Source organism: Hypanus sabinus, chromosome 31 (genome assembly GCF_030144855.1).
Source record: "Hypanus sabinus isolate sHypSab1 chromosome 31, sHypSab1.hap1, whole genome shotgun sequence".
Lineage (NCBI taxonomy): Eukaryota > Metazoa > Chordata > Chondrichthyes > Myliobatiformes > Dasyatidae > Hypanus > Hypanus sabinus.
This window is the reverse complement of record NC_082736.1, coordinates 28,516,641-28,544,439: the sequence shown is the minus strand read 5'-3', so window position 1 is coordinate 28,544,439 and position 27,799 is coordinate 28,516,641. Positions and strand designations below refer to the sequence as shown.

The 27,799-nt window shown below is 45.4% G+C and overlaps 1 protein-coding gene across 6 annotated transcripts in view; it reads left to right on the top strand.

The window, feature by feature from the left end:
- The window catches only part of LOC132384016 (G protein-coupled receptor 137Ba-like), a 103,728-nt gene that overhangs the window by 38,069 nt on the left and 37,860 nt on the right, over positions 1–27,799 (top strand). For 4 of the 6 annotated variants that reach the window (XM_059955288.1, XM_059955292.1, XM_059955287.1 and 1 more), the window contains exons 2-4: positions 1,576–1,813; positions 7,525–7,916; positions 17,117–17,166. In XM_059955288.1, the coding sequence (XP_059811271.1) occupies positions 1,735–1,813; positions 7,525–7,916; positions 17,117–17,166 (521 nt within the window). In that variant the 5' untranslated portion in view covers positions 1,576–1,734. Of the gene's footprint in view, positions 1–1,575; positions 2,007–7,524; positions 7,917–17,116; positions 17,167–27,799 lie in introns of all 6 variants that reach the window. The other 2 variants (XM_059955290.1, XM_059955291.1) reach the window with 2 other exon arrangements.

Genomic DNA, 27,799 nt, shown 5'->3' with positions numbered 1-27,799 from the left:
TACAAAGAGATCTAGGAGTCATTGTTCATCAGTCACTGAAGGTGAATGAGCAAGTGCAGCAGGCAGTGAAGAAGGCTAATGGAATGTTGGTCTTTATTACAAAGGGAATTGAGTACAAGAGCAAGGAAATCCTCTTGCATTTGTACAGAGCCCTGGTGAGACCACATCTGGAGTATTGTGTACAGTTTTGGTCTCCAGGGTTAAGGAAGGACATCCTGGCTGTAGAGAAAGTGCAGCGTAGATTTCACAAGGTTAATTCCTGGGATGTCTGGACTGTCTTACGCAGAGAGGTTAGAGAGACTGGGCTTGTACACACTGGAATTAAGGAGATTGAGAGGGGATCTGATTGAAACATATAAGATTATTAAGGGATTGGACAAGATAGAGGCAGGAAATATGTTCCAGATGCTGGGAGAGTCCAGTACCAGAGGGCATGGTTTGAGAATAAGGGGTAGGTCATTTAGGACAGAGTTAAGGAAAAACTTCTCCCAGAGAGTTGTGGGGGTCTGGAATGCACTGCCTCGGAAGGCAGTGGAGGCCAATTCTCTGGATGCTTTCAAGAAGGAGCTAGATAGGTATCTTATGGATAGGGGAATCAAGGGATATGGGGACAAGGCAAGAACCAGGTATTGATAGTAGATGATCAGCCATGATCTCAAAATGGTATTGCAGGCTCGAAGGGCCGAATGGTCTACTTCCACACCTATTGTCTATTGACATTGATTAATAAGGGTGCAAAATTTATGGGAAATTGGCATGAGAATTGAGTTGAGAGGGGAAAATAAGTCAACCATAATGGAATGGCAGAGCAGACTTGATGGGCTGAATGGCCTAATACTGCTTCTCTGACTTATGGTCTTAAATGTCCTTAAAGTATCTGGTTCTACCACCACCCCTGGCAGCACATTCCACACACCCACCCTCTCTGTGTTTTTTTTAAAAAAAAACACCTCCTGTCATTTTACTTCTGATTCTTATTCCCATTTCGACGTGTAGGTGAAGGGTGGAAGAGCAGCACTTTATATTCCGTTTTGATTTCCAACCTGACAGCATGAGTATCAATTTCTTCTTCCAGTAAACAAATTCCCATGCCCACCCCTTCCTTTATTCTCTACTCTTTTACTTCTCACCTGTCCTGGGTCCCTTTCTCCTACGGTCCACTCTCCTATCCTTTCAGATTCTTTCCTGTCCAGCCCTTTACCTTTCCCACCCACCTGGCTTTACCAATCACTCTCCAGCTAGCCACTTTTCCCCTTCCCCCACCCCTTCTTTTATTCAGGCATCTTCCCCCTTCTCAGTCCTGAAGAGTCTCAGCCCAAAACGTTGACTATCTACTTGTTTCCATAGATGCTGCCTGGCCTGCTGAGTTCCTCCACCATTTTATGTGTGTTGCTTTGGATTTCTAGCATCTGCAGACCTTGTTATGTCTATAATTTGCTGCCTCCAACAATAGTAAATTTCACAATATCAAAATGCGTCAGTTTTAAATATGCTTATTTTACTACTGTGTATTGGTGCAGATTCTTAACTTCGGGCTTGTAAAGAAGTAAAAGGTGTTTCCCTTTTATTTAACAGGCAACAGAGTGGCGTGCCGGCCGGCAACTGAATGCCAATAAATCTGTGTTGTGTTAAAGACATCTGGACGAAAGTGACCCTCAAGGAAGGACTCGTCTGATTTCAGCAGTCAAGCGGAGGATTCCAGTCCTGGCTCAATAACTGCTCACCCACACTAGGATGGGACCAAATGATATACTGTTACCATTGACACACTCCATCAGCAGAACAATTTTACTTCCCTTTTACTGGGGGCAAGGTGGGTGTGAAGGGTAGAAGCAGACCGGCAGAAACTGCGAAGAAGCATCGTTTTTCACAAGCTGCTTTTAATTGTACTATTTGAGACCAAGGCAACTCGTTCCCGGCGGAGCTCGGCCACAGCTGAACATAAGGAAAGAAAATAGGAAAAGATCTCTCCGGTGTCACTCTGCTGTTCACATACAAGGCTTCAGGTATTCCCAAGCCACCGACCATTTCTGAGAAACCCCCATGTGACCAATATAATGAGAGTGTAATCAAATTGTGCAACACACACACACACACACACACACACACACACACACACACACACACACACACACACACATTGCTGAGTTCCTCCAGTGTTTTGTGTGTGTTCCTCAATGTTTCCGGCATCAGCAGAATCTCTTTTGCCTGTAGATTGCCCTGGGCACTTGGATAATTTTTAAGCTACTCACTTCTCAAGATAGCGTATTTAAAATTCTACAAATCTAGGTAAAGGTTTCCCCCGCAATCCGAAGGTAGAGTGTTCCTATGAAACCGTTTGTAAACCAAAATGTCATAAAGCGAAGAAGCAATTACCATTATTTTATATGGGAAAAATTTTTGAGCATTCCCAGACCCCAAAAAATAACCTACCAAATAACACATAAAACCTAAAATAACACAAACTTATAGTAAAAGCAGGAATGATATGATAAAGACGCAGCTATATAAAGTAGAAATATTGTCTGTACAGTGTAGTTTCATTTATCAAAATCGGGGAGACAGCGAGCCAAAGTCGATTTGGAGGAAAAAAATTGGCATGTACACGCATGCGCACACAACTGCCCGTACAAGGTTTCATGGTCATTGTAGTCTTGGTCAGGGTAAACACACGTATTAAGTGGGCGTCTTTTTTTCGTAAAAGTGAGAATCCTCTTTGGTTAGCGAAAACAGGTACTAATGTAGGTCTTTCGTAACAGCGAGTTGTCGCAAAGCGAATGTTCGAAAAACGGGCCAGCTGTATCTGCACATACTTCCTATAACGAGGAGTCCAGAACAGAATACAATGCTCCAAATACAAGGAAAATCTGCAGATGCTGGAAATCCAAGGTGACGTGCACACAAAATGCTGGAGGGACTCAGAAGGTCTGTGGATAAGAGTCGACGTTGCGGCCCGAGACTCTTCTTCAGGACTGGAAAGGAAGGGGAGAAAGAAGAGTGTGAAGGTGGGGGGAGGGGAGGAAGAAGTACAAGGTGGCAGGTGATAGGTGGAACTGAGAGAGGGAGAGGGGTGAAGTAAAGAGCTGGGAAGTTGGTGAACAAGATAAAGGGCTGGAGATGGGGGAATCTGTTGAGAAAGAACAGACCATGGAAGAAAGGCAAGGGGGAGGAAATACCAAAGGGAGATGAAAGGCAGGTAAGGAGATGTGGCGAAGGAGAGTGGTGTGGGGGGGGGGGCGGGTGGTTGGTATCGCTGAAAGTTTGAGAAATGGCTATACATGCCATCAGGTTGGAGGCTGCCCAGATGGAATATTACATGCAAACACGAGGAGATCTGCAGATGCTGGAAATTCAAGCAACACACACAAAATGCTGGTGGAACGCAGCAGGCCAGGCAGCATCTATAAGGAGAAGCGCTGTCGACGGTTTGGGCCGAGACCCTTCGTCAGGACTTACTGAAAGGAAAGATAGTAAGAGATTTGAAAGAAGTGGGGGAAGGGGGAGATGCGAAATGATAGAAGACCTGAGGGGGATGGGCTGAAGCTAAGAGCTGGGAAGTTGATTGGCAAAAGGGACTAACGAAGGGTGTCAGCCCGAAACGTCGACAGTGCTTCTTCCTATAGATGCTGCCTGGCCTGCTGCGTTGCACCAGCATTTTGGAATATAACATGTTGCTCCTCCAACCTGAGTGTAGTCTCACCCTGACAGTAGGGGGGGCCACGGACCAACAAATCTAAATGAGAACTTGAAGTGGAATGGCTGGCCACCGGGAGATCCCGCACGTGGTGGTGAATGGTGCAAAGATGCTTGGCGAAGCAGTTGCCTAAACTACGTAGGCGCTCACCAATGTTCCAAGTGTGGTCTGGCCTGAAGTTTATAGAGCTGCAACATTACCTCGCAGCTCTTGAACTCAGTCCCCAGACTGTTGGAAGCCTTCTTAAGCTGTTACTCAAGTTGATAGGGTGGTTATGAACGGATGTGATCACTTGTGGGAGGAAAGGGGGGAGAGAAATCTTTTTTAACTGCCCATGACACCGCTGGCATTTGGAACAGCAGTGAAGGTCCTCCATCTCTGGTGGTGTTCAGGGCTTCCTTCATCATGTCAGTAGCTTCCTCTTGGTTTTCACTACTGTCAGTCGTGCAAGTCCCGGGTGGAGACTCGGGAATACCGTCATACTCAGACAGGGAAGGATTCGTCATTGTTGCTTCCGTAGCAATTTTGCTTTACCATGCAGGGTTGTTAGCCCTGAGCTGAACCCACAAACCTGGAGGGCTAGTGGACACTGTTAGTTTGGCCTCTACACTTTGACCTGTTTGGCAAGGGCGACCCTACCACAAAGCACAAAGCCCTGACTCCAGCCAACATAGCTCTCCAGGACCTCAGGGCATGCAAGCCTCCGAACCACAACAAAGTATTAGTCCCCTTCAAGGAAATTAATCTTGCTGTAAGTTAAAAGGTCAGCACAACACCATGAGAGGATGGGCCCATATTGTGCTGTAATGTTCTACGTTCCTTAATTGGAAATCAATCTGATGCAGTCATTGGCAGCAGTAATGGAAGAATGCCCACAGTGTAATACCTGGTGCTGATGACATTTCAGCATTCATTAATTTTGCACCTGAGGGCCAGATCCAGTTTGTCCTTCTCCATTGCCAGCAACGCAGCACTCGCCAGCTTTAGAGGGCTGGCACCAAGTCTGCGGAACAGCTGGTGTGGGCCGTCAGGAAGCACTGACACCGAGCACTGCTTTTCCAACTTCTCTTCGTGCCCAGCAGTGGCAGGTCTACATTTCCAGAAGCAAAAAGTGTAGAATGGGGAAGGGCTTCAGGAGTCTGGTTAGCTGGAAGTCTTCCTCTGGAGGTGGGGAGCCTTGCTCTTGACTGACTGAGCCATAACGGGTTTTGTAGCAGCAAGTGAGAGCTACTTCCCCGAGCCATCATAAACACAAGAGATTCTGCAGGTGCTGGAGATCCAGAGTAATACACACACAGTATGCTGGGGGAGGTCAATAGGTCGAGCAGCATTCATAGAGGGGAATAAACAGTCGGCGCTTCCTTTCCTGATGAAGGGGCTCAGCCCGCAATGTCAAATGTTTATTCCTCTCCATAGGTTTGCTGAGGTTGCAGTCGCTCAACTCCAGACCACACTGATCAGAAGGCTTTTTGTTTTCAGAAGGAATTAAGTCTTGAAGTTGGTAATGAAGTTGTGTGTTTATTGGTACAAGCGTCATAAAATTGGTAGAGCGCATAAGGAAACCATTCTCCCAAGGGAGCTGAGCGGAAGTTTATCGCAGAGCAATCCTACCAGTCATATTATAAGACCATAAGATGTAGGAGCAGAAGTAGGCCATTCGGCCCATCGAGTCTGCTCCGCCATTCAATCATAGGCTGATCCAATTCTTCCAGTCATCCCCACTCCCCTGCCGCATTCCCCATACCCTTTGGTGCCCTGGCTAATCAAGAACCTATCTAACTCTGCCTTATGACTTGGCCTGCACAGCCTCTCATGGCAACAAATTCCACAGATTTAAAACCCACTGACTGAAGTAATTTCTCCGCATCTCAGTTCTAAATGGTCTTCCTTCAATCCTAAAGTTGTGCCCTCTTTTCCAAGACTCCCCTGCCATGGGAGATAACTTTGCCATATCTAATCTGTTCAGGCCTTTTAACATTCAGACAGATATACTTTATTGATCCTGAGGGAAATTGGGTTTCGTTACAGCCGCACCAACCAAGAATAGTGAAGAAATATAGCAATATAAAACCGTAAATAATTAAATCATAATAAGTTAATCATGCCAAGTGGAAGTAAGTCCAGGACCAGCCTATTGGCTCCGAGGCAGGAGTTGTAGTTTGATGAACTGTTTCTGTGAGATCACCTCCCCCCCCCCACCCCCCGACAATTCTTCTGAACTCCAGGGAATACAGCCCAAGAGCTGTCTGATGTTCCTCACACGTTAACCCTTTCATTCCTGGAATTATCCTGCACTTCCCTACTCCCCCAAAGCCAAGCTAATTACATTCCCTTAAGTGCATATCTAGCTCCCTTTAGAAGACTTCAATTAATGAAAAATGTTCTTCCTGAGTTTTTAATGCTGTGTTTATGCATGCATATATACATGAATGTATATATTTGTACATACGTATATACAGCACAGCAGCGTATTGGTTAGCACAACGCTTTACAGTGCCAGCGATCTGGGTTCAATTCCTGCCACTGCCTGTAAGGAGTTTGTATGTTCTCCCCGTGACCACGCTGGTTTCCTCTGGGTGCTCCAGTTTCCTCCCACTGTCCAAAGAAGCACTGGTTGGTAGGCTAATCGATCATTGTAAATTGTCCTGTGGTTAGGCCAGGAGGATTAAATGGGGGGAATTGCTGGGCACTGGAAGGGCCTGTTACATTCTATTACAACACAAGTGTGTGTCTTTAGGCTCCTGTGCCCCCACTTTGATGGTAAAAATGAGAAGAGGGCATGTCCTCGGTGATGGGGGTCCTTTATGATGAATGCCGCCTTTTTGAGGCACTGCCTTTTGAAGATGTCCTGGATACTGAGGAGGCTAGTACCCGTGCTTCAGTGCTCCCGGTGTGGCCTTTTATATATCGGTGAGACCCAACGCAGACTGGGAGACTGTTTCGCTGAACACCAACGCTCAGTCTGCCAGAGAACGCAGGATCTCCCAGTGGCCACACATTTTAATTCCACGTCCCATTCCCATTCTGATGTCTATCCATGGCGTCCTCTACTGTCAAGATGAAGCCACACTCAGGTTGGAGGAACAACACCTTATATTCCGTCTGGGTAGCCTCCAACCTGATGGCATGAACATTAACTTCTCTAACTTCCGTTAATGCCCCTCCTCCCCTTCTTACCCCATCCCTGACATATTTAGTTGTTTGTTTTTTTCTCTCTCTGCCCATCACCCTGCCTGTTCTCCATCTCCCTCTGGTGCTCCCCTCCCCCTTTCTTTCTCCTGAGGCCTCCTGTCCCGTGATCGTTTCCCTTTTCCAGCTCTGTATCCCTTTCGCCAATCACCTTTCCGGCTCTCAGCTTCACCCCACCCCCTCCGGTCTTCTCCTATCATTTCGCATTTTCCCCCCTCCCCACTACTTTCAAATGTTTTACTATCTTTCCTTTCAGTTAGTTGTAACGATGGGTCTCGGCCCAAAACGTTGACAGTGCTTCTCCGTATAGATGCTGCCTGGCCTGCTGTGTTCCACCAGCATTTTGTGAGTGTTGTTTGAATTTCCAGCATCTGCAGATTTCCTCGTGTAGGCTAGTACCCATGATGGAGCTGGCTGAGTGTGCAACTTCATGCAGCTTTTCCTGATCCTGTGCAGTGGCCCTTGCTAACCCCACCTCTTCTCACATTGTAGTCTTAAGCTGTATTTTCTGAACTTCGGTTTGGGGTAGGACAGGTAAAGATGCTCCATCCCACTGGCGGTATCTGCTTTTTTATCTCTTAGGTCACTGATTAAAAAAATAAAGTCAAAGGTTCAAACTGATGATTTTTTTTCCCTCCTAGTTGATTGCTCACTAGACCTGAAGATGGAAACGTCTCAAGTGGGTTCTCAGACCAGCACCGTAAGCCCACAGCCCCTGCAGCCTGCTATACCGCCCTCCGTGACTCTGGGACTGACTACTGTTTACACTGCACTTTACGGACTCCTTTTCCTCCTGGTCTACGTCCAGCTGTGGCTGGTTTTACACTACAAACACAAGAAGTTCAGCTACCAGACGGTCTTCCTCCTCTTGTGCCTCCTGTGGGCTGCCCTGAGGACAACGCTGTTCTCCTTCTACTTCAGGGACATTATCAAAGCCAACTCTCTGGGCCCCTTCTCCTTCTGGTTACTGTACTGCTTCCCAGTGTGCCTGCAGTTCTTCACCCTCAGCCTCATGAACACGTACTTTGCTCAGGTGAGTGTGATCAGCCCTCTTGAGGTTTGCTTTTAGAACAACTGTGATCTTCCTTTCCCCCTCCAGGTTAGGAAATTGGTTTGTGGAATCAGGCCTGCTGTAATTACGTAGCTAATTGTGCAGCAAGTTTTATTCAGCAGGGCCAGGAAATAGAAATCTTTAGATCCAGGTTCTCAAATTACCACTCATTACCTTTCCTCAGTTAACACTCAAACATTAAAGACTCCATCCTTAAAGACACGTGGAAGGAAGGTCATTGCAGTCTTTATCAACAATTTAGAATTGAAAATATCACAGGCAAATTGTTCCTCTTTATTTCAGAGGTCTGAAAACTTACTTAAAGAGCACTTTTCAAACAAAGTTCAAAGTGCTTCACATTGCAATAAAGTGCAAACATAGAAGTGAAAGACAAAGAGATGTTCATTAATATTGAATTTATTTAAAACTTGCATCCATCCCACAACGTTAGGGAGTGAAAATCTTTGCATTATGACTGTTGCAGTGTGCAGGCATGTGAATTTATAAGTCTAACGGCTTGTAGAAAGAAGCTGTCCCGTAGCCTGTTGGTCCTGGCTTTAATACTGCAGTACCATTTGCCAGACGGAAGCAGCTAAAACAGTTTACGGGTGGGGTGACTGGTGTCCCCGATGATCTTCCAGGCCATTTATTTAAAAGAGAGGTTACACGAATTGGTTTTGAGCTGGCGCTTAAAAGCGCTAACTGAGTCTGCATCCCTTATAGTTTTGAGTTCAACAGTTTAAGAGCGTAGTTTTAAAGAAAAAAGCTGACCTGCCAATTTTCTATTGAGGGAGACCGGCAGAAGAAAACCTGAGAGCTCGATCAGGATTAAAAAACGGAAGCAATTCTATGTACTCTGGTCCCAGACCATTGAGAGCTTAGAAACAGATGTGAACTTTAAATGCAAATTTGCTGCACGTTGCATCAGTGTTTCAGAAATCATTTGTGTGAACCAGACATATTAATTCACAGTGTAAATCTAATTATTTTCCTGGGGGAGAATATTTGCATACTAACAAAGCATCTGTCCACTTCAAGGGCCGTTCCACCTGTTTTCAGAAGATCAACAGTGGAGCTTACCTTTTCTAATCTGTTTATCCCTTCCTAATCCAGAGCCAAATCAGCGCTGTAAAATCCACTCTCCCATTTTATTTATCTAAACAAAAAGATTTGTGTCTATTCAATTCAATTCAAGTTTAATTGTCATTTAACCGTACATAAATACTCATGAATACAGCCAGATGAGACAGTGGTACTCCGGGGTCAAGGTGCAAAACACGATACAGTCGGCCCTCCTTATCCGCGGATTCCGCACGCACGAATTCAACCAACTGCGAATCGCGAAAACCCAGAAGTGCTCTTCCAGCACTCGTTCTTCGAGCATGTACAGACTTTTTTTTCTTGTCATTATTCCCTAAACAATGCAGTGTAACAACCATTTTACATAGTATTTACATTGTATTAGGTATCGTAAGTAATCTAGAGATGATTTAAAGTATACGGGAGGATGTGTGTGGGTTATCGTGGATCGGGATAGAAAAAAATTGGAAGTTCTCTTACTAAGTAAGTCGGAACAGGTACATCAGTATTTAGCGTCAGTTAGTCAAACGTTTGTCTTAGTATATAGTATACATTTTACCTTTCTATGCATATAAAACACTTAAGAACATATGTTTCAGCACCGGGCTCAGGAACGAAAGTTCTCGGGACTCGGGACAGATCGTTCCCCAGTGCGCTCTCCACTGTGACGAGTTGATGTGGAGGATTAAAACCCCAAAACCCAATGATTAAACCACTGCATTGCTTAGTAATAATTGTCGCTTTCATCGGGGCAGAGCCTTTCTCACTTTATCCTTTAAAGTTGTTCCGATCGGTGACCGACGTAGTCTAACATTTTCCAATGACCGATGGCGTTTCACCTCTTTCCGATCGCTTTATTATTTCCAATTACTTTATTTTCAATCATGATCGTGGTTGTTTTTGCAAACAGAAACACTGTGCATTCAGAGCTCTGGCGCCAGGTCCTAATATCCACAGCATTGAAACAGGTTAAATAAGGTCTGGGGTTCCGCTGGGTCCTAAGGTCTACCGCATTGAGACAGGTTGAATGAGGGCCTTGAGCATCTGTGAATTTTAGTATCCATGAGGGGTCCCGGAACCAATCCCCCGCGGATAAGGAGAGTCAACTGTACCGACACAACACAGAGTACACACAAGATGGCAAGCACAAATAGTATCACAATATCACAGTAAGAGTCCCAAAACTCGTGACGTCAATCCAGAGTTGTCCACAGTAGAGCCTGGCTCCTGCCGAGCTACAGCAACGACTCCAGCCTGGGGCCATGCCCCTAGGGGAGTGCGCCAGCCCCGGGCGCAGCTCGAGGCCCAGTCCTCACACACACAAGACAACAAGCGTGCATAGAATATCAGTAAAAATACAATCTCGCAGCATGTAATGATGATAAACACAAGATACTGGAATTCTCACACACAAAATGCTGGTGGAATTCAGCAGGTCAGACGACATCAGTGGAGAGGGATAAAGACCGAATCCCAATGAGGGTCTCTACCGGAAACATTGACTGTTTAATTCTTTCCATAGATTCTGCCTGAACTGCTGAGTTCCACCAGCATTTACTCTGTGTGTGTGTGTGTGTGTGTGTGTGTGTGTGTGTGTGTGTTACTTTAAGTTAATAAACTTTCTTTTTTCAGAGTATTCCAGAATAGTTCATTTCAAAGGTGCCTCACTTTCTATACAGTCACAATTGTATTGAAAGGCATGAACAGCCTGTAAGCACCAGAAATGGATTTTAAAATAAATGATCGGATACTGTTATCTTGAATATTTTTATGTAATTCATTCAGGGAGCATCAAATTTGCAGGCAAGGCAAATTTTACCTTTCCTAGGCTAGTTTAGGTGGCTGGTATGCATCAGCCTTTATTGCTGTGGATCTGGAGTTGTAAGTAGGCCAGGATTCCTTCCCCGAAGGTTTTTTTCCACATCCTGCTGGTATGTGGTCATCATTACTGACAATGATTGCCAGCTTTCTATTGTTTAATTAATGATGTTAAATCTGCCAGCTGCTGTGAGATCCGAGCTCGTATCTCTGGATTGGTAACTGGCACGTCGGAATTACTGGCCTGGTCACAACCACGGTGCCCTGCCGCATTTCTTGCTCAGAAGCCTTCTTCTGGGACTGCACTTGCCGATGTTACCGTGTGCATTAGGGAAATGGCTGTCAGTGCTTTCAGGATCTCAACTGTGGTTAATAATTATATTGTTGCAATCTCTTAAGAACATAAGAACAGATTTAAGCTATTTGGCCTCTCGAGTCTGCTCTGCCATTCATTGATGGCTGATTTATTAACCCTCTCAACCCCATTCTCCAACCTTTTGACACCCTTATAAATAAACCTACCAATCTCCACTTTAAATACATCCGATGATCTTGTCTCCACAGCCATCTGTGGCAACGAATTCCACAAATTCACCAGCCTCCGGCTAAAGAAGTTCCTCCTCACCTCTGTTCTAAAGGGACACCCTTCCTTCCTGAAGCTGAGCCCTCTGGTCCCTCAGTAAAGGAAACATCCTCTCCCACGTCTGCTGTATCTAGCCCTCTTAATATTTGTTAGGCTAGAATGAGATGGGTTAATGAGTTAGGCTAGAAGGAGTAGCGGACCGCACAACCCCATCTACATCGGTGGTGCACAGGTGGAACAGGTCAAAAGCTTTAAGTTCCTCGGGGTGAATATCACAAATGACCTGACTTGGTCTAACCAAGCAGAGTCCACTGCCAAGAAGGCCCACCAGCTCCTTTACTTCCTGAGAAAGCTGAAGAAATTTGGCCTATCCCCTAAAACCCTCACTAATTTTTATAGGTGCACCGTAGAAAGCATTCTTCTAGGGTGCATCACAACCTGGTATGGAAGTTGTGCTGTCCAGGACCGGAATAAGCTGCAGAAGATCGTGAACATAGCCCAGCACATCACACATCTTGGACTCACTTTACACCACATGCTGTCGGAGCAGTGCTGCCAAGATAATCAAGGACACGACCCACCCAGCCGACACACTTTTTGTCCCTCTTCCCTCCGGGAGAAGGTTCAGGAGCTTGAAGATTCGTACGGCCAGATTTGGGAGCAGCTTTTTTCCAACTGTGATAAGACTGTTGAACGGATCCTGACCCGGATCTGGGCCGTACCTTCCAAATATCCGGACCTGACTTGCACTACCTTACTTCCCCTTTTCTATTTTCTAATTATGATCTATAATTTAAATTTTTAGTATACTTACTTCGATTTGTACTTCGGGGAGCACGAAGCGCAGAAACAAATATCACTGTGATGATTGTACGCTGTAGTATCAATTGTTTGGTGACAATAAAGTAAAGTAAATGAGACTTCCCCCTTACTCTGCTAAATTTCAGTGAGTAAACGGTCAGAGCCATCAAATGCTCCTCAAATGTTAACCCTTTCATTCCCGGGATAATTCACATGAACCTCCTGTGGGACCTCGGTACGTCATTCCTTAGATAAGGGGCCCAAAGCTGCTCAATTCTCTAAAGATGGTGTGACTAATACCTTATAAACTTAAGCCTCAGCACTACATCCTTTTTATATTCTAGTCCCCTTGAAATGAAACGCTAACATTGCATTTGCCTCTGCTAATATGAATCAGACTTGCTTTAGGTATTTCAAAACCACTATCTGCCAAGTAGGGACAGGGCAACCAAATAATTTTTTATTGAGTAATCTGGGTTCTCTTCTTTGGTCACTTGTTTTCCCTGGGTGTTTTAATCTGCTTACGCGCAGATGCTGGTACCTCACCTGGGGCAGCCAGTCTTCCTGTGAAGCTGTAAGGCTACTGTTGGTGGGTTGTACAGCTTCTGACAACCTAGGCTGCAATTGTTCGTGCTCTGGCTCGGACTCCTCCAGAGCCAGTAGGAGCTGGGCGCATGTCCTGCCTTGATTTCTGATCCAAAAAGTACTGAGATCAAAAATAAATACCATTGTTTCTGCAGAGGCTGGAAATCCAGAGCGACAGACACAGGCACACAGACTCCGACACACAGACCTCAGAGCAGGTCAGGCAGTTTCTCTGGAGGGGAATAAACAGTCAGCATTTCAGGCTGAGACCCTTCACTGAGTTCTGATGGTTGAGTTTAAGCCTCGGATTGGAATAACCCTGGCTGAACGGCGAATATTTCTCTCACAGAAATGTCCAAAATGGTGACTGTCTATTCCCCTCCATCAATGCTGCCTAGCCTGCTGGGTTCCTCTGGCATCTTCTCTGTTCCTGAAACCAGAGCCAGCCCACCGTCATTTGAACTTCTTTCTTCTGCCCGTCATGCTGCCAGCATTGAGGGAGGCAATGAAGGTCCTCTATCTCTGGCAATATTTATCATGCCAGTAGTTTCCCCTCAGTTTGATATAAGTCATGCAAGTCCTGGGTAGAGACTCAGGAATACTGTTGCACTCAGGTGTAGAAGGATTCTTCATTGCTGTTTTTGTAACAGTTTTGTTTTACCAGTCAGGGTTGCTAACCCTGGAACAAATCCTCAAACCTGGAGGACCAGTGGACCACTCCTAGTCTGGCCTTTACCCTTTGACCTGTTTGGCGTGGGTGACCGGACCAAGAGCCAGAGCATAAAGCCCTGACTCCAACCAGCATAGTCCTCCGGGTCACTGAGGCACGCAAGCCTCCAAACCCTACGACAAGGTTGTGGGCCTCTTGGAGGATCATTTGAATTGAAACCGTGCATGGAGGGAGAATGCAGTGTGTAGGATCTTTCTGGTTTTTGCAAACAGCGTGCTTTAATTTAGAAAGTCTGTTGCTTTCAGTGCTGGAACGGTCGTCATGGCACCGAAGTCACCACAAGGCAAAGTGCTGGAAATAATCAACCATTAAAGATATCATCAGTTGCAAGGGCAACAAGTTAATCTTGTGATTTGATGACTCTCGCAGAACGTGGGTTTAATTCTCTGGTCAATGACCTCCCAGAACTAAGATTGACTCATAGTAGAAACATGAATCCCTCCACGACAGCTGGTTAATTGAACGCATCTAAGCATAAGTTCAGCATCATAAGCACCAAAAACCTGCAGATGCTAGAAATCCAGAGCAATGGGCAGACACAAAATGCTAGTGGTCGGGCAGGGCCTATGAAAATGAACAAACAGTCGACGTTTCAGGCCAAGCCCCTTCCTCAGAACTGATAAGGAAAATGGTGGGGGGGGGGGTGGAAGGCTAGAAGGTGATGGGTGAAGCCAGGTGGGTGGAAAAGGTCAAGGGCTGGAGAGGAATCTGATAGGGGAGGGGAGTGGACCATAGGAGAAAGGGAAGGAGGAGGAGACCCAGAAGAAGGTGATAGGCAGGTGAGAAGAGGTAAGAACCCAGAGAGGGGAAGAGTGGAAGGGGAAGGATATTTTTTTTGAACAGAAGGAGAAATCGATTTTTATTCCATCAGGTTGGAGGCTACCCAGATGGAATATGAAGTATTTTTAACATCTGCCGGACGGTGCTGAGGATGTTCTGTGAGGTTGTGGTGGCCAGTGCTATCATGTTTGCTGTTGTGTGCTGGGGCAGCAGGCTGAGGGTAGCAGACACCAACAGAATCAACAAACTCATTCATAAGGCCAGTGATGTTGTGGGGGTGGAACTGGACTCTCTGACGGTGGTGTCTGAAAAGAGGACGCTGTCCAAGTTGCATGCCATCTTGGACAATGTCTCCTATCCACTCCATAATGTACTGGATAGGCACATGAGTACATTCAGCCAGAGACTCATTCCACCGAGATGTAACACTGAGCGCATAGGAAGTCATTCCTGCCTGTGGCCATCAAACTTTACAACTCCTCCCTTGGAGTGTAAGACACCCTGAGCCAATAGGCTGGTCCTGGACTTAATTCCACTTGGCATGATTAACTTATTTAATTATTTATGGTTTTATATTGCTATATTTCTTCACTATTCTTGGTTGGTGCGACTAACGAAACCCAGTTTCCCTCGGGATCGATAAAGTCTGTCTGTCTGTATTGCTTCTCCACCCTAAGGGTGACCTCATCTTGGCGCAAGAGAAAACCATATCTGACATGTGGAGTTCAGAACTCAATTCTGACAAAAGTTTTTGACCTGAAAACCCAGCGTTTATTTCTCCCCTTCACCTGTTGAGTATTTTTTTTCCCTTCAAAACAAGATGTTGCAGATGCTGGAAATTCAGAGTAACAGACACAGCTTGCTGCTGCAGCTCAACAGGGCAGTAAGCATTCTATGTTTCAGGTTTGGGACCTCTCGTCACGACTTGTGACTGAACCCCTGACTAAGCAGTTGACTGTTCATTCCTCTCCATAGACGCTGCCTGACCTGCTGAGCTCCCCCAGCGTTTGTGTATGTTACATAAGAACATAAAAAAAAAGGAGCAGGAGTTGGCCATCCAGCCTATCGAGCCTGCCCCGCCATTCAATAAGATCATGGCTGATCTGTCCATACACTCAGCTCCATCTACCTGCCTTTTCCCCATAACCCTTAATTCCCCTACTATGTAAAAACCTATCTAACTGTTTCTTAAATAGATTTAGTGAGGAAGCCTCAACTGCTTCCCTGGGTAGAGAATTCACCACTCTCTGGGAAAAACAGTTTCTCCTCATCTCCGTCCTAAATCTTCTCCCCTGAATCTTGAGGCAATATCCCCTAGTTCTAGTCTCACCTACCAATGGAAACAACTTTCCTACTATCTTATCTATCCCTTTCAAAATTTTGTATGTTTCTATAAGATCCCCTCTCATTCTTCTGAACTCCAGAGAGTATAGTCCCAGGTGACTCAATCTCTCCTCATAGGTTAACCCCTTCATCACAGGAATCAAGATGGTGAACCTCCTCTGCACTGCCACCAAAGCCAGTATATCCTTCCTCAAGTAAGGAGACCAGAACTGCACACAGTACTCCAGTACCCTGTACAGTTGCAGCATGTTGCTCTGCATTTCCAGCATTCTGGTTTTTCAGCATTTGAAGTATTTTGACTTTGGGTAAGTTGTACAAGTCCGGGTACTGAATTCCTCTGCCTTTTGCATCGTTTAACATGATACCAATGATCGGTTTACATTACTGTGCCGGAAACCACCTTCCTGGTAACCACCCAGTCACTGGGTAAACCAGATGAGCTATCACACAGTGATTCAGGAACCACTGCCACTATTTCTTGCCAGCTGCCACCGAAATAAGCAAGTGGCGCTGAGGTTGTGTGAGATAGAACTTAAAGGTCTTAGGTTAAAGGTGAAATATTTATGGCAGGGTCCCTAACCTTTTTTATGCCATTGACCCCTACCATTAACTGAGTGGTTCTTGGAGCCCATGCGGGGATTCCCTGACTTAAGGGAAACCCCTGAGGGGGATCTCCAGTGAATGGCTGGTGAAAGTGTGGAAGCAGGCTGCATTGGAAGTAGTGGATGCAGGTTCGATTGCAGCATTTAAGAGAAGTTTTGGATAAGTACATTCTTGGGAGAGGTATGAAGGACTAAGTTCCAGGTGCGGGTCAATGGGACTAGGCAGAATAACAAGCCAGCACGGATTAGATGGTCCGATGGGCCTGTTACTGTGCTGCAGTGCTCTCTAGCTCCGTATGAGAAACAACTTGGGGAAATCTAAACTCCAGAGAGTCTGCAGATGCCGGAAATCCAGAGCAACACACACACAATGCCAGAGGAACTCACCCTCAATGGAAAAGATTAAGCAGTCGACTTAGGCCGGGTCCTCTTTCAGAACTGAGAAGGGAGGGGGAAGTTGCCAGATAGGCGGCTATAGAAGCCAAGTCATTGTGTGTATTTAAGGCAGAGGTTGATAGATTCTTGATTAGTCCGGACACGAAGGGAAACAGGGAGAAGGCAGGAGATTGGGTGCTGAGAGGGAAAATGGATCAGCCATGATGAAATGGCAGAGCAGACTCGATGGGCCAAATGGTCCAATTCTGCTGCTGAATGGAGAAAACCAAATCCTCCTTTCCTGCTCTTGATATAATCAGGATATCCATTTCTCAGCTTTATTTCTTAAGCAAGATAGAGTCAACAAGTTCCCTTTTCTGTGCGAGAAATGCCTGCTGTCCATCTCGGCTTATTCTGGTCTGTAGCTTAAACTCAATCATATCAACACACTTTGAGGTAACCAAACATTTTTTTTATATTACAGGTGGTTTTCAAGACGAAAGCTAAGTACTTCCCCGAAATGGCCAAGAAGCTGTAAGTCGGACATCTATTGTAATAAACTTTAGAATAAGGACAAGACGCAAGTCTGGAAGTAGAATTTGATGACAGAGATTAGTTCCTATTTTAAGACAGCATAGCAATTGTAAGGGGCTGGGTCATGAATTCTGCACAAGCAGAGCAGGTATCTCCACAAGTGCGCAATAGCGTTAGGTCGGTGCGGTCTTGCTGTAATTAGTCGTTGCAGCAGCAATAATTAGAGCATTAAGCGGTAGTTTGTTCTTGTCACTGATTGCAACAATTGGTCTTTGCAGCAGCAGTACAATGCATTACATAATAATAGAGAGAAACATGAATTATAGTAAATATTTATATATTAAATAGTTAAATTGTAAGTACACTCGGCCCTCCTTATCTGCAGATTCCGCAAGCGCAGATTCAACCAATTGCGGATCGGGAAAACCCGGAAGTTCCTCTCCAGCACTCGTTGTTTGAGCATGTACAGACAATTTTTTTTCTTGTCATTATTCCCTAAACAATGCAGTATAACAACTATTTACATAACATTTACATTGTATTAGGTATTATAAGTAATCTAGAGATGATTTAAAAGTACAGGCAGTCCCCGGGTTATGAATGAGTTCCATTCCTGAGTCCTTCTTTAAGTTGGATTTGAAGTCGGAACAGGTACATCCGGTATTATTTAGCATCAGTTAGTCAATCGTTTTTCTGAGTATATAGTACATATTTTACCTTTCTATGCATATAAAATACTTAAGAAACATACTTCAATAATTAAACGTATTTCAATAATTAAACCACTGTGTTGCTTAGTAATAATTGTAGCTTTCATCAGGGCAGGGCCTTCCACATGCTCCATTAAAATTGTTCTGATTGTTGACCGACTGTAGCCTAATGCTTTTCCAATGACTGATGGCGTTTTACCTCTTTTCGATCGCTTTATTACTTCCACCTTATTTTCAATTGTGTTTATTTTCATGACCAGAAACACTGCGGATTCAGAGCAGCGCCGCCAGGTCCTAATGTCCATCACACTGAGACATGTTAAATAAAGTCCGGGGTTCTGCTGGGTCCTAAAGACCACCTCACTAAACATGTTAAATTAGGGACTTGAGCATCCCTGTTTTTTGGTATCTGCAGGGTGTCTCGGAACCAATCCCCCACAGATAAGGAGGGCCGATTGTATTGCAAAAATAGAAATTAAAAGGTAATGAGGTAGTGTTCATGGGTTCAATGTCCATTCAGAAATCGGATGGCAGATGGGAAGAAGCTATTCCTGAATTGTTGAGTGTGTGCTGTCAGTCTCCCATTCTTCCTTCCTGATGGTAGTAATGAGAACAAGGCATTAGGAGCAGGCCCCCGTACAGTGGTACCCCTCTGTACATAAGAAACAGGAGCAGGAGTTGGCCATCTTGCCCATCGAGCCTGCCCCACCATTCAATAAGATCATGGCTGATCTGGCCATGGACTCATCTCCACCCACCTGCCTTTTCCCCATAACCCTTAATTCCCCTACTATGCAAAAATCTACCCAACCTTGTCTTAAATTTATTTACTGAGGTAGCCTCCACTGCTTCATTGGGCAGAGAATTCCACAGATTCACCACCCTCTGGGAAAAGCAGTTCCTCCTCATCTTCGTCCTAAATCTACTCCCCCGAATCTTGAGGCTATGTCCCCTCGTTCTAACCTCACCTACCAGTGGAAACAACTTTCCTGCCTCCGTCTTACCTCTCCCTTTCATAATTTTATATGTTTCTATAAGATCTCCTCTCATCCTTCTCTTTCCTCTCCTTCTTCTGTACTGTAATGCTGTGATAACAGACAACCTCCCCTTATGGAATTCAGTACCAGGGAAGGACACTGCCCAGAAGAAAGCAATAGCAAACCACTTCTGTCGAAAAAAAATTGCCAAGAACAATCATGGTCACGGAAAGAACACAATCACGTCATACGACATGGCACAGAACGAACGAGCAAAGAGCCAAAGATTGAGGGGCCAGCCAGACACTTGTTCCCAGGGGAGGAATGACTGATATGTGAAGGCATAATTTTAAGGTGATTCAAGGTAAGTATTGGGGGGGCGGGGAAGGGATGTCAGAGGCAAGTTTTTTTGCATGTGGAATGTGCTGCTGGGGTGGTGGTAGGAGCAGATACATTAGGGACATTTAACAGACTCCTAGATCGGCACATGGAGGGCTGCGTGGGAGCAAAGGGTTAGGTAGTCCTTAAGAATAGGTTAAAATAGTGGTCGCCAACCCGTCAATCTTTGAAACTTTCCCAGATGATCCCGAAAGAAAATGAATAATAAATACACATATACTGTCGAGAGATTGTTTCCAGGTTGCGGGGTTTAAGTTCCGTTCTTTCTGTCCAGTGCGCATGAGTATAGCTCTCCCGCACTACACAGTGTATTTCAGTGGTCCCCAACCACCGGGCCGCGAGGAAACGATATGAGTCAACTGCACTTTTCCTCATTCCCTGTCAGCCCACTGTTGAACTTCAACCACGCGACGTCATCAGGCGACTAAACACAGTGATACCCTCGCGCCAGGGATCACTCGTGGAGGGAGATTCACTCTGTGTCTGACCCCAGGAGTGTGTGATGGGATGGTACACACCTTAAATATATTTTTATTCTGAAGCATCTGTGACTTCAGATGGGGAGCATCTGAAGATGTGACTTCAGATCTGAAGATAGGGATCATGGGAACCCGGTGCTAAAATATTTGCAGACGACCTAATTCGGACTCAGCGTTTCATAAGTATCAGAGCAGCTACCTTGCTGCGATCTAGTGAAACAAACATTTGTCAGTCGATAGATCCTACAAGGGGGCGGGTGGGCGCTTTGTCACACTCCCTGCTCGGTCAGCTGCACTCTCCGGACTGTGACCGCCGGGGCCCCGATATGGGGACCTCCGGCCCTGACATTGTCCTCTCACCCCACCCACGACCAGCGGCACCTGGCCAAGGCGTCTGGCGGCAGGCGGGCTGGCGGGAGGCTGAGTTCGGGCCCGGAGGCTGTCTAATGAGGCAATGAAGCTCTCAAAACTGCTTCAGTACCCTGAGTCCAAGCACCCTGCGCTTAAAGACGAACCCGCTGAGTTTTCTCAGCGGAAAAAACGTGAGCAAGCAGGACAGAAGCCGAGAGCCATGAAAACTAGAATAGACTGGACATAAGGAACTTGCTTCAAAAATCGCTGTATTCCAGTCGTGCTCCACCGCGCCCCCGTCCGCCGGTCCGCAAGAATATCATCAATATTAAACCAGTCTGCGGTGCAAAAAAAAGGGTGGGTATCCCCAGTGTTTATATATTATTTCTACTTCCGGGTTGCGAGGTTTTACTTCCGGTCTTGTCTACCCTGGTGCGCGTGCGTGTAACTAATTGATGTGGGGTCAATCTTGCCTTTTACTAAGGCCGAGGTAGGGGATCTTGGGCTTAAAAGGGTTGGTGACCACTAGGTTAAAAGGTCAACCCAACAGTGTAGGCTGAAGGACTGTATTGAGCTTTACTGTTCCATGTGCTATATAATTAACTGCAAATAGAAAACATGAAGAACATATATAGGAGATAAATTAAGCATTCAAAAGAACTTTTCTCAGCTAGCAGAAGGGGGCCAGTTTTGACCTAGTGAAAACGTTGACTTTTGAGAGAGACCTTCGGAGGAAAAACAGAATTCAGGAAGGTTTAGTCAAACATAAATAAGGATGAAGATGGACTAGGTTTAAGAAGTTCAGTTGGAGAAACGTTCTCTTCTCCCATCAGGCAGAAGTCGTGAACATCTGAGCATGTGCCACCAGGCTCAAGATCAGCTTCTATCCCCTGTTACCATGATGGACTTCTTGTAGGATAAGATGGGTGCTTGGCCTCACAAACTACTTCGTTCCGACCTTGCACTTTATTGTTTTCTCACACTGGAGCTTTTACACTTTATTCTGCAATGTTACTGTTTTACCTTGTTCTACCTCAGTGCACTGCGATGTGATCTGTATGAACAGGATGCAAGACGAGCTTTTAGAGCGTAAGATGGAGGAGCAGAGTGAAGCTATTTGACCCATCGAGTCTGCTCCGCCATTTCATCATGGCTGATCCATTTTCCCTCTCAGCCTCAATCTCCTGCCTTCCCACCCCCGGTATCCCTGCCTTCCCTGACTAATCAAGAATCTATCAACCTCTCCCTTAAATATACCAATGACAGCCTCCACAGCTGCCTGTAGCAATGAATTCCACAGATTCACTAAAGAAACTCCTCTTCTTCTCCATTCTAAAAGAACATCCCTCTGTTCTGAGGCTGTGTCCTCTGGTCTTAGACTCTTCCACCACAGGAAGCATCCTCTCCACATCCAGTCTACTGAAGCCTTGGGACATTCGGAGGGTTTCAATGGGGTCACCCCTCATTCTTCTGAATTGCTGAGCCATCAAGTGACGAGCCTTTCAATCTCGGAGTCATTCTCGTGAACCTCCTTTCAAACCCTCTCCGATGTCAGCACGTCTTTTCTCAGATGAGTGATCAGAATACTCCAAGTGAGGCCTCACCAGTGCCTTATAAAGCCTCAACATTACATCTTTGCTTTTCACTATATCTTGGCAGGTAACAACAGTAAAGCAATATCAATTTTCCTAACCCATGATGTAAATAAGAAAAGTGGGCTAGAATTTACCTGTTCAGATCAGTTTGAGTAGAGACTGGAATTCAGAGGAGATTAAAATTTTAAAATCAATTAAGAAAAACAGGCTGGATACTGAAATATTCCCAAACCCTGCCAGCTTACACTTTGAAATTTAATTCGCCGTAGAATGAGAAACAGATTGGGGGGGGTGGGGGGGGGATGGATTCAGCCTCGGATGAAGCTCCCCTCACTTAGCTGCTGCCATGCATGAAGAATCCTCTCCGCGTCCAACACTTGCTCGCTGGATGTGTCCTGTCAGCTCCTGGGAGGCTTTTCTGGAGGGAAGAATGGGGAGTTGGCGTCTAGGGGCTTCTAGTCCCGGAGTGTGAACTGTTGACTGCCGAGGTGGGAAAGAGAAGTTAGAGTGGAGAAGGAGAATGAATGAAGGAAAGGATGCAGATGGGAGGGAGGAGGAGGAAAGAAATTGGGGAAAGTGAGGGAGTGATGTGGGCAAGATACATGCTGAAACATTAATAATGCCCTAGTATTAAAGTTTACTTGCTTGAAAATTTGTATTGGTATTTAGTTTTAGTGTTTCTCAGTCCCTTTCCTGCATGTTTTCAGAGACCTCACATGGTAAATTGAATCCTAAAAAGATCTCCAACATTTGAACCAGTGAAAAGATTTCTTTATGGATAGGCCCTTCCCTATGCCTTCAAGCTCAGCAACCCCCCGATTTAACTCCAGCCTAATCATGGAACAATTTATAATGACCAACGGGTATATCTTTGGACTGTGGGAGGAAACCCACACAATCCAGGGGAAGAACGTACAAACTCCTTACAGGCATCAGCAGGAAATGAACCCGGGTCACTGGTAGTGTAACTACTGGTAATTAAACGTCAAATTGTAGCCATGGAGCTCACTAGAGAGAGGATTAGAGTACTCTTTTGTACTCAATGTAAGGTGGAGCCATGAAAGAATTGGAATCAGGTTTGTTATTGAAGGTACCCCATGCAAAGCTTATTTAGAAAGTCAGGAGGCATGGGATCCAAGGGGACATTGCTTTGTGTGGATCCAGAGCTGTCTTGCCCACAGAAGGCAAAGAGTGGTTGTAGAAGGGTTATATTCTGCATGGAGGTTGGTGACCAGTGGAGTGCCTCAGGGATCTGTTCTGGGACCCCTACTCTTCGTGATTTTTATAAATGACCTGGATGAGGAAGTGGAGGGATGGGTTAGTAAATTTGCTGAAGACACAAAGGTTGGGGGTGTTGTGGATAGTGTGGAGGGCTGTCAGAGGTTACAGCGGGACATTGATAGGAGGCAAGACTGGTCTGAAAAGTGGCAGATGGAGTTCAACCTAGGTAAGTGTGAGGTGGTTCATTTTGGTAGGTCAGATATTATAGCAGAATATAGTATTAATGGTAAGACTCTTGGCAGTTTGGAGGATTTGAGGGATCATTGGGTCCGAGTCCATAGGATGCTCCACTCTATGGTTAAGAATGCATAAGGTGCGTTGTCCTTCATCAATCGTGGGATTTAGTTTAGGAGCCGAGAGGTAATGTTACAACAATATAGGACCCTGGTCAGACCTGACTTGGAGTACTGTTCTCGATTCTTGTCGCCTCACTACAGGAAGGATGTGGAAACTATAGAAGGAGTGCAGAGGAGATTTACAAAAATGTTTCCTGGATTGGGGAGCATGCCTTATGAGAATAGGTTGAGTGAACTTGGCCTTTTCTCCTTGGAGCGAAGTAGGATGAGAGGTGACCTGATAGAGGTGTACAAGATGTTGAGAGACTTTGATCGTGTGGATAGTCAGAGGCTTTTCCCCGGGGCTGAAATGGCTAACATGAGAGAGCACAGTTTTAAGGTACTTGGAAGTAGATACAGAGGAGATGTCAAGGGTAAGTTTTTTACACAGAGAGTGGTGAGTGCATGGAATGGACTGCCGGCGACGGTGGTGGAGGCGGATATGAGAGGGTCTTTTAAGAGACTTCTGGATAGGTACATGGAGCTTAGAAAAATAGAGGGCTATGTGTAACCCTAGGTAATTTCTAAGGTAGGGACATGTTTGGCATAGTTTCGTGGGCAGAAGGGCCTGTATTGTGGTGTAGGCTTTCTATGTTTCTATGACATAAGTTGTAAAATAAATAAAAACCATAGAAGTTATAAAGCAGAGACCGACGAACAGCCAATGTACTAAAGAATGAGAATGTGGTTTATGACAGCACTGGTGATCCTCGGTGACTTCTGGCTGGTGGCCAATGAAACAAGGACAAAAACTAAATACTTTGATAAACATACTTCTGTTGGTAAACAATCATTGCAAGTAGCAGTCTATAGCTTCCCCTTGGACGAGGCAGAACTGAGGCGAAGCAACGAGCCTGTTGTTGAGAGAGAAGAAGACCCGGGGTTCGATCAATTTAAGTGCCGTGCCAAATCGGAAAGTCTCCCCCATCTCTTTCGGCTCCACACATAGCTGCCCACTCTGATTCTCTAAGGGACCAATTTTATCCCTCACTATCCTTTTGCTATTAATATAGCTGTAGAAACCCTTCGGATTTAACCCTAGCCTAATTACAAGAAAAATTACAATATCTAATTAACCCACTAACTGGTATATATTTGAACAGTGGGAGGAAACTGGAGCATGTAGAGGAAAACCATACGCATACAGCAAGAACAAACAAACGTTCTTACAGAGGATGCTAGAATTGAACTTTGACAGCCTGAGCTGTAATTGTGTTGTGCTGACTGCTACACTACTGTGACACCCTAATTATTTCACTTTGAAGTCACTGAGTTGCAACTCTCGTCATTTCCAAGGGAGCTAGGGCTTTACTTTTTGGAGAGAAGGAGGATGAGAGGAGACATGATAGAGGTGTACAAGATATTAAGAGGAATAGACAGAGTGGACAGCCAGTGCCTCTTCCTCAGGGCACCACTGCTCAGTACAAGAGGACATGGCTTTAAGGTAAGGGGAGGGAAGTTCAAGGGGGATATTAGAGGAAGGTTTTTTACTCAGAGAGTGGTTGGTGTGTGGAATACACTGCCTGAGTCAGTGGTGGAGGCAGCTATACTAGTGAAGTTTAAGAGACTACTAGACAGGTATATGGAGGAATTTAAGGTGGGGGGGATATATGGGAGGCAGGGTTTGAAGGTCGGCACAACATTGTGGGCCGAAGGGCCTGTAATGTGCTGTACTATTCTATGTTCTATGTTCTAAAGTCTGGAACAGGCCAAATTGAGGCAGCGGGGTCTGGGCCCCACGGCATATCGAAGTGACTGAACCCTAAATCTGGACAACGATTTAAGTACAGTCGGCCCTCCTTATCCACGGTGGATTGGTTCCGGGACTCCTCACGGATACCAAAATACATGGATGCTCAAGTCCCTTATTCAGCCTGTCTAAATGCGGTGGACCTTAGGACCCAGCGGAACCTCAGAACTTATTTAACCTGTCTCAGTGCGGTGGACATTAGGACTCGGTTGCAGAAATCTGAATCCTCAGTGTTTCTGTTTGCGAATATAATCACGAACACAATTGAAAATAAAGTGGAAATAATAAAGTGATTGGAAAGAGGTGAAACGCCATCAGTCATTGGAAAAGCGTTAGGCTACATCGGTCAACGATCGGAACAATTTTAAAGGATAAAGTGAGAAAGGCTCTGCCCCGATGAAAGCTGCAATTATTACTAAGCAATGTAGTGGTTTAATTATTGGGTTTTGGGTTTTTGATCCTCCATATCAACCCGGCACGGCAGAGAGCGCACTCAGGAGCGGTCTGTCCCGAGTCCCGAGAACTTCCGTTCCCAAGCCCGGCGCTGAAGCATACGTTCTTAAGTGTTTTATATTCGTAGAAGGATAAAATATACACTATATACTAAGACAAACGTTTGACTAACTGACACTAAATAATACCGGATGTACCTGTTCTGACTTACTTAGAGAGCTTCGATCCCAATCCACGATAACCCTCGCACATCCTCCCGTATACTTTAAATCATCTCTAGATTACATACGATACCTAATACAATGTAAATGCTATTTAAAATGGTTGTTATACTGCATTGTTTAGGGAATAATTACAAGAAAAAAAAAGTTTGCACATGCTCAAACAACAAGTGCTGGAAGAGAATTTCCGGGTTTTCGTGATTCGTGCATGCAGAATCCGCGGATAAGGAGGGCCGACCGTATCAGGCTGAATCAGGAAGGCTAGGGTACAGGGCAAATTGAGGCGGCAGAGTCCAGGCTCCAGAGCATATTTAAGCGTCTGAACTTGGATGAAAACTTAGGCAGTGGGCCAGATTGAAGAGGTGTAGGTGTCAGGGCCCAAGGCAAGGATGGGCTGTTCCAGCTCACCACTCGGCTCTGTGCCAAACTAGGGTCTGGACGGGCTCTCTTTGAGGACTTCAGTTCAGAACACTATTTGCTTGCCCAAGAGTGACCTGCAGGCTGGAGAAGGGAAGAATTGCCTTACATCTCCTTGGGTGGAGACGTATCTCCACTTTGCCATCCATGATGGCTCTTAACATCTCTACATTTCAGAGCAATTAAAGTGACTATTTGTTGCCCTGTTATCTTTCATTCTTCTCATGGGACCCCACAGGATTTCTCCAAATGTGTGATTACAAGACTTTGTTTGTCAACAATGTCGGCTCCAAAGTCATCTAGCAGATTGGACAGAATGCAGAAATAGGGTTGCAGCAGCTGTTCTAACAAGCCAATGCCCTTACTGGTGACCACACGGGGAGTTATCTTGTATGACATCTCTCTTCGCGCCCCCCCCCCAGTCAATCCAATAATGATGTTCCAAAATCCTTTATTAGCAACTCGCAAAACATACAGTCTTGAAGCAATTAAACTAAGTGGTCAACTAAAGATGTGACATCCAACGGTCCCCAGCTCCAAACTGATCAGAGAAGCATGAATCCGTAACTTATTCCCTTCGCTCTTACCACACCCTCATCCACGTGACTAGTTACACCCAACCCAGAATACAATGGCGATAAAAGACAGGTGTTGAGATAGAGAATCAGTCACAATCATAATCATGTGGTTAGTCAGAGGCTTTTTCCCAGGGCTGAAATGGCTAACATGAGAGGGCACAGTTTTAAGATACTTGGAAGTAGGTATAGGGAAGATGTCAGGGGTAAGTTTTTTACTCAGAGAGGGGTGAGCACGTGGAATGGGCTGCCGGAGACGGTGGTGGAGGCGGATACGATAGGGTCTTTTAAGCGACTTCTGGACAGATACAAGAAGCTTAGAAAAATAGAGGGCTATGGGTTAACCCTAGGTAATTTCTAAAGTAAGGACGTGTTCGGCACAGCTTTGTGGGCCAAAGGGCCTGTATTGTGCTGTAGGTTTCCTATGTTTCTATGAACGATAGAGCAGCCTCAAAAGGCAAAATAGCCTATTATGGCTTCAGTCTCCTGTGTCTACATTTCTGCCTTTTCATCCATCATCCCATTTGTAATTCTACACTCATTACCTCTAGTGTTCCTAAAGTCTGCAATCAGCGATGTTGAGCTCCCATTGCCAAACTCCCTCAAGCTATCATGTCAGATCTCTGTTTTTAACTGCAGAGTGCTCGGTGCCTTTACCTCTGTCGAAGCTTAGCTGCAGTTATAGCTTTAGTACTTTCTAAATTGCGGGACTGCTTCGTAGAGCATCTCCGCTATATCCGCCAAAAGTGGATCTTCCGGGTGGTCAAGCACTTTAATCCCCACTCCCATTTCCCTTCTGACATGTCGGTCCATGAGTACCTCTTGTGCCAAGATGAGGCCACTCTCAGAGTGGAGGAGCTACTCCTTAACTTCCATCTGGGTAGCATCCAACCTCTAGCCATTAATATCAATTTCATAAGAAATAGGAGCAGGAGTAGGCCATCCGGCCCATCGAGCCTGCCAAGCCATTCAATAAGATCATGGCTGATCTGTCCGTAAACTCAGCTCCATCTACCTGCCTTTTCCCCATAACCCTTAATTCCCCTACTATGTAAAAACCTATCTAACTGTATCTTAAATATATTTAGTG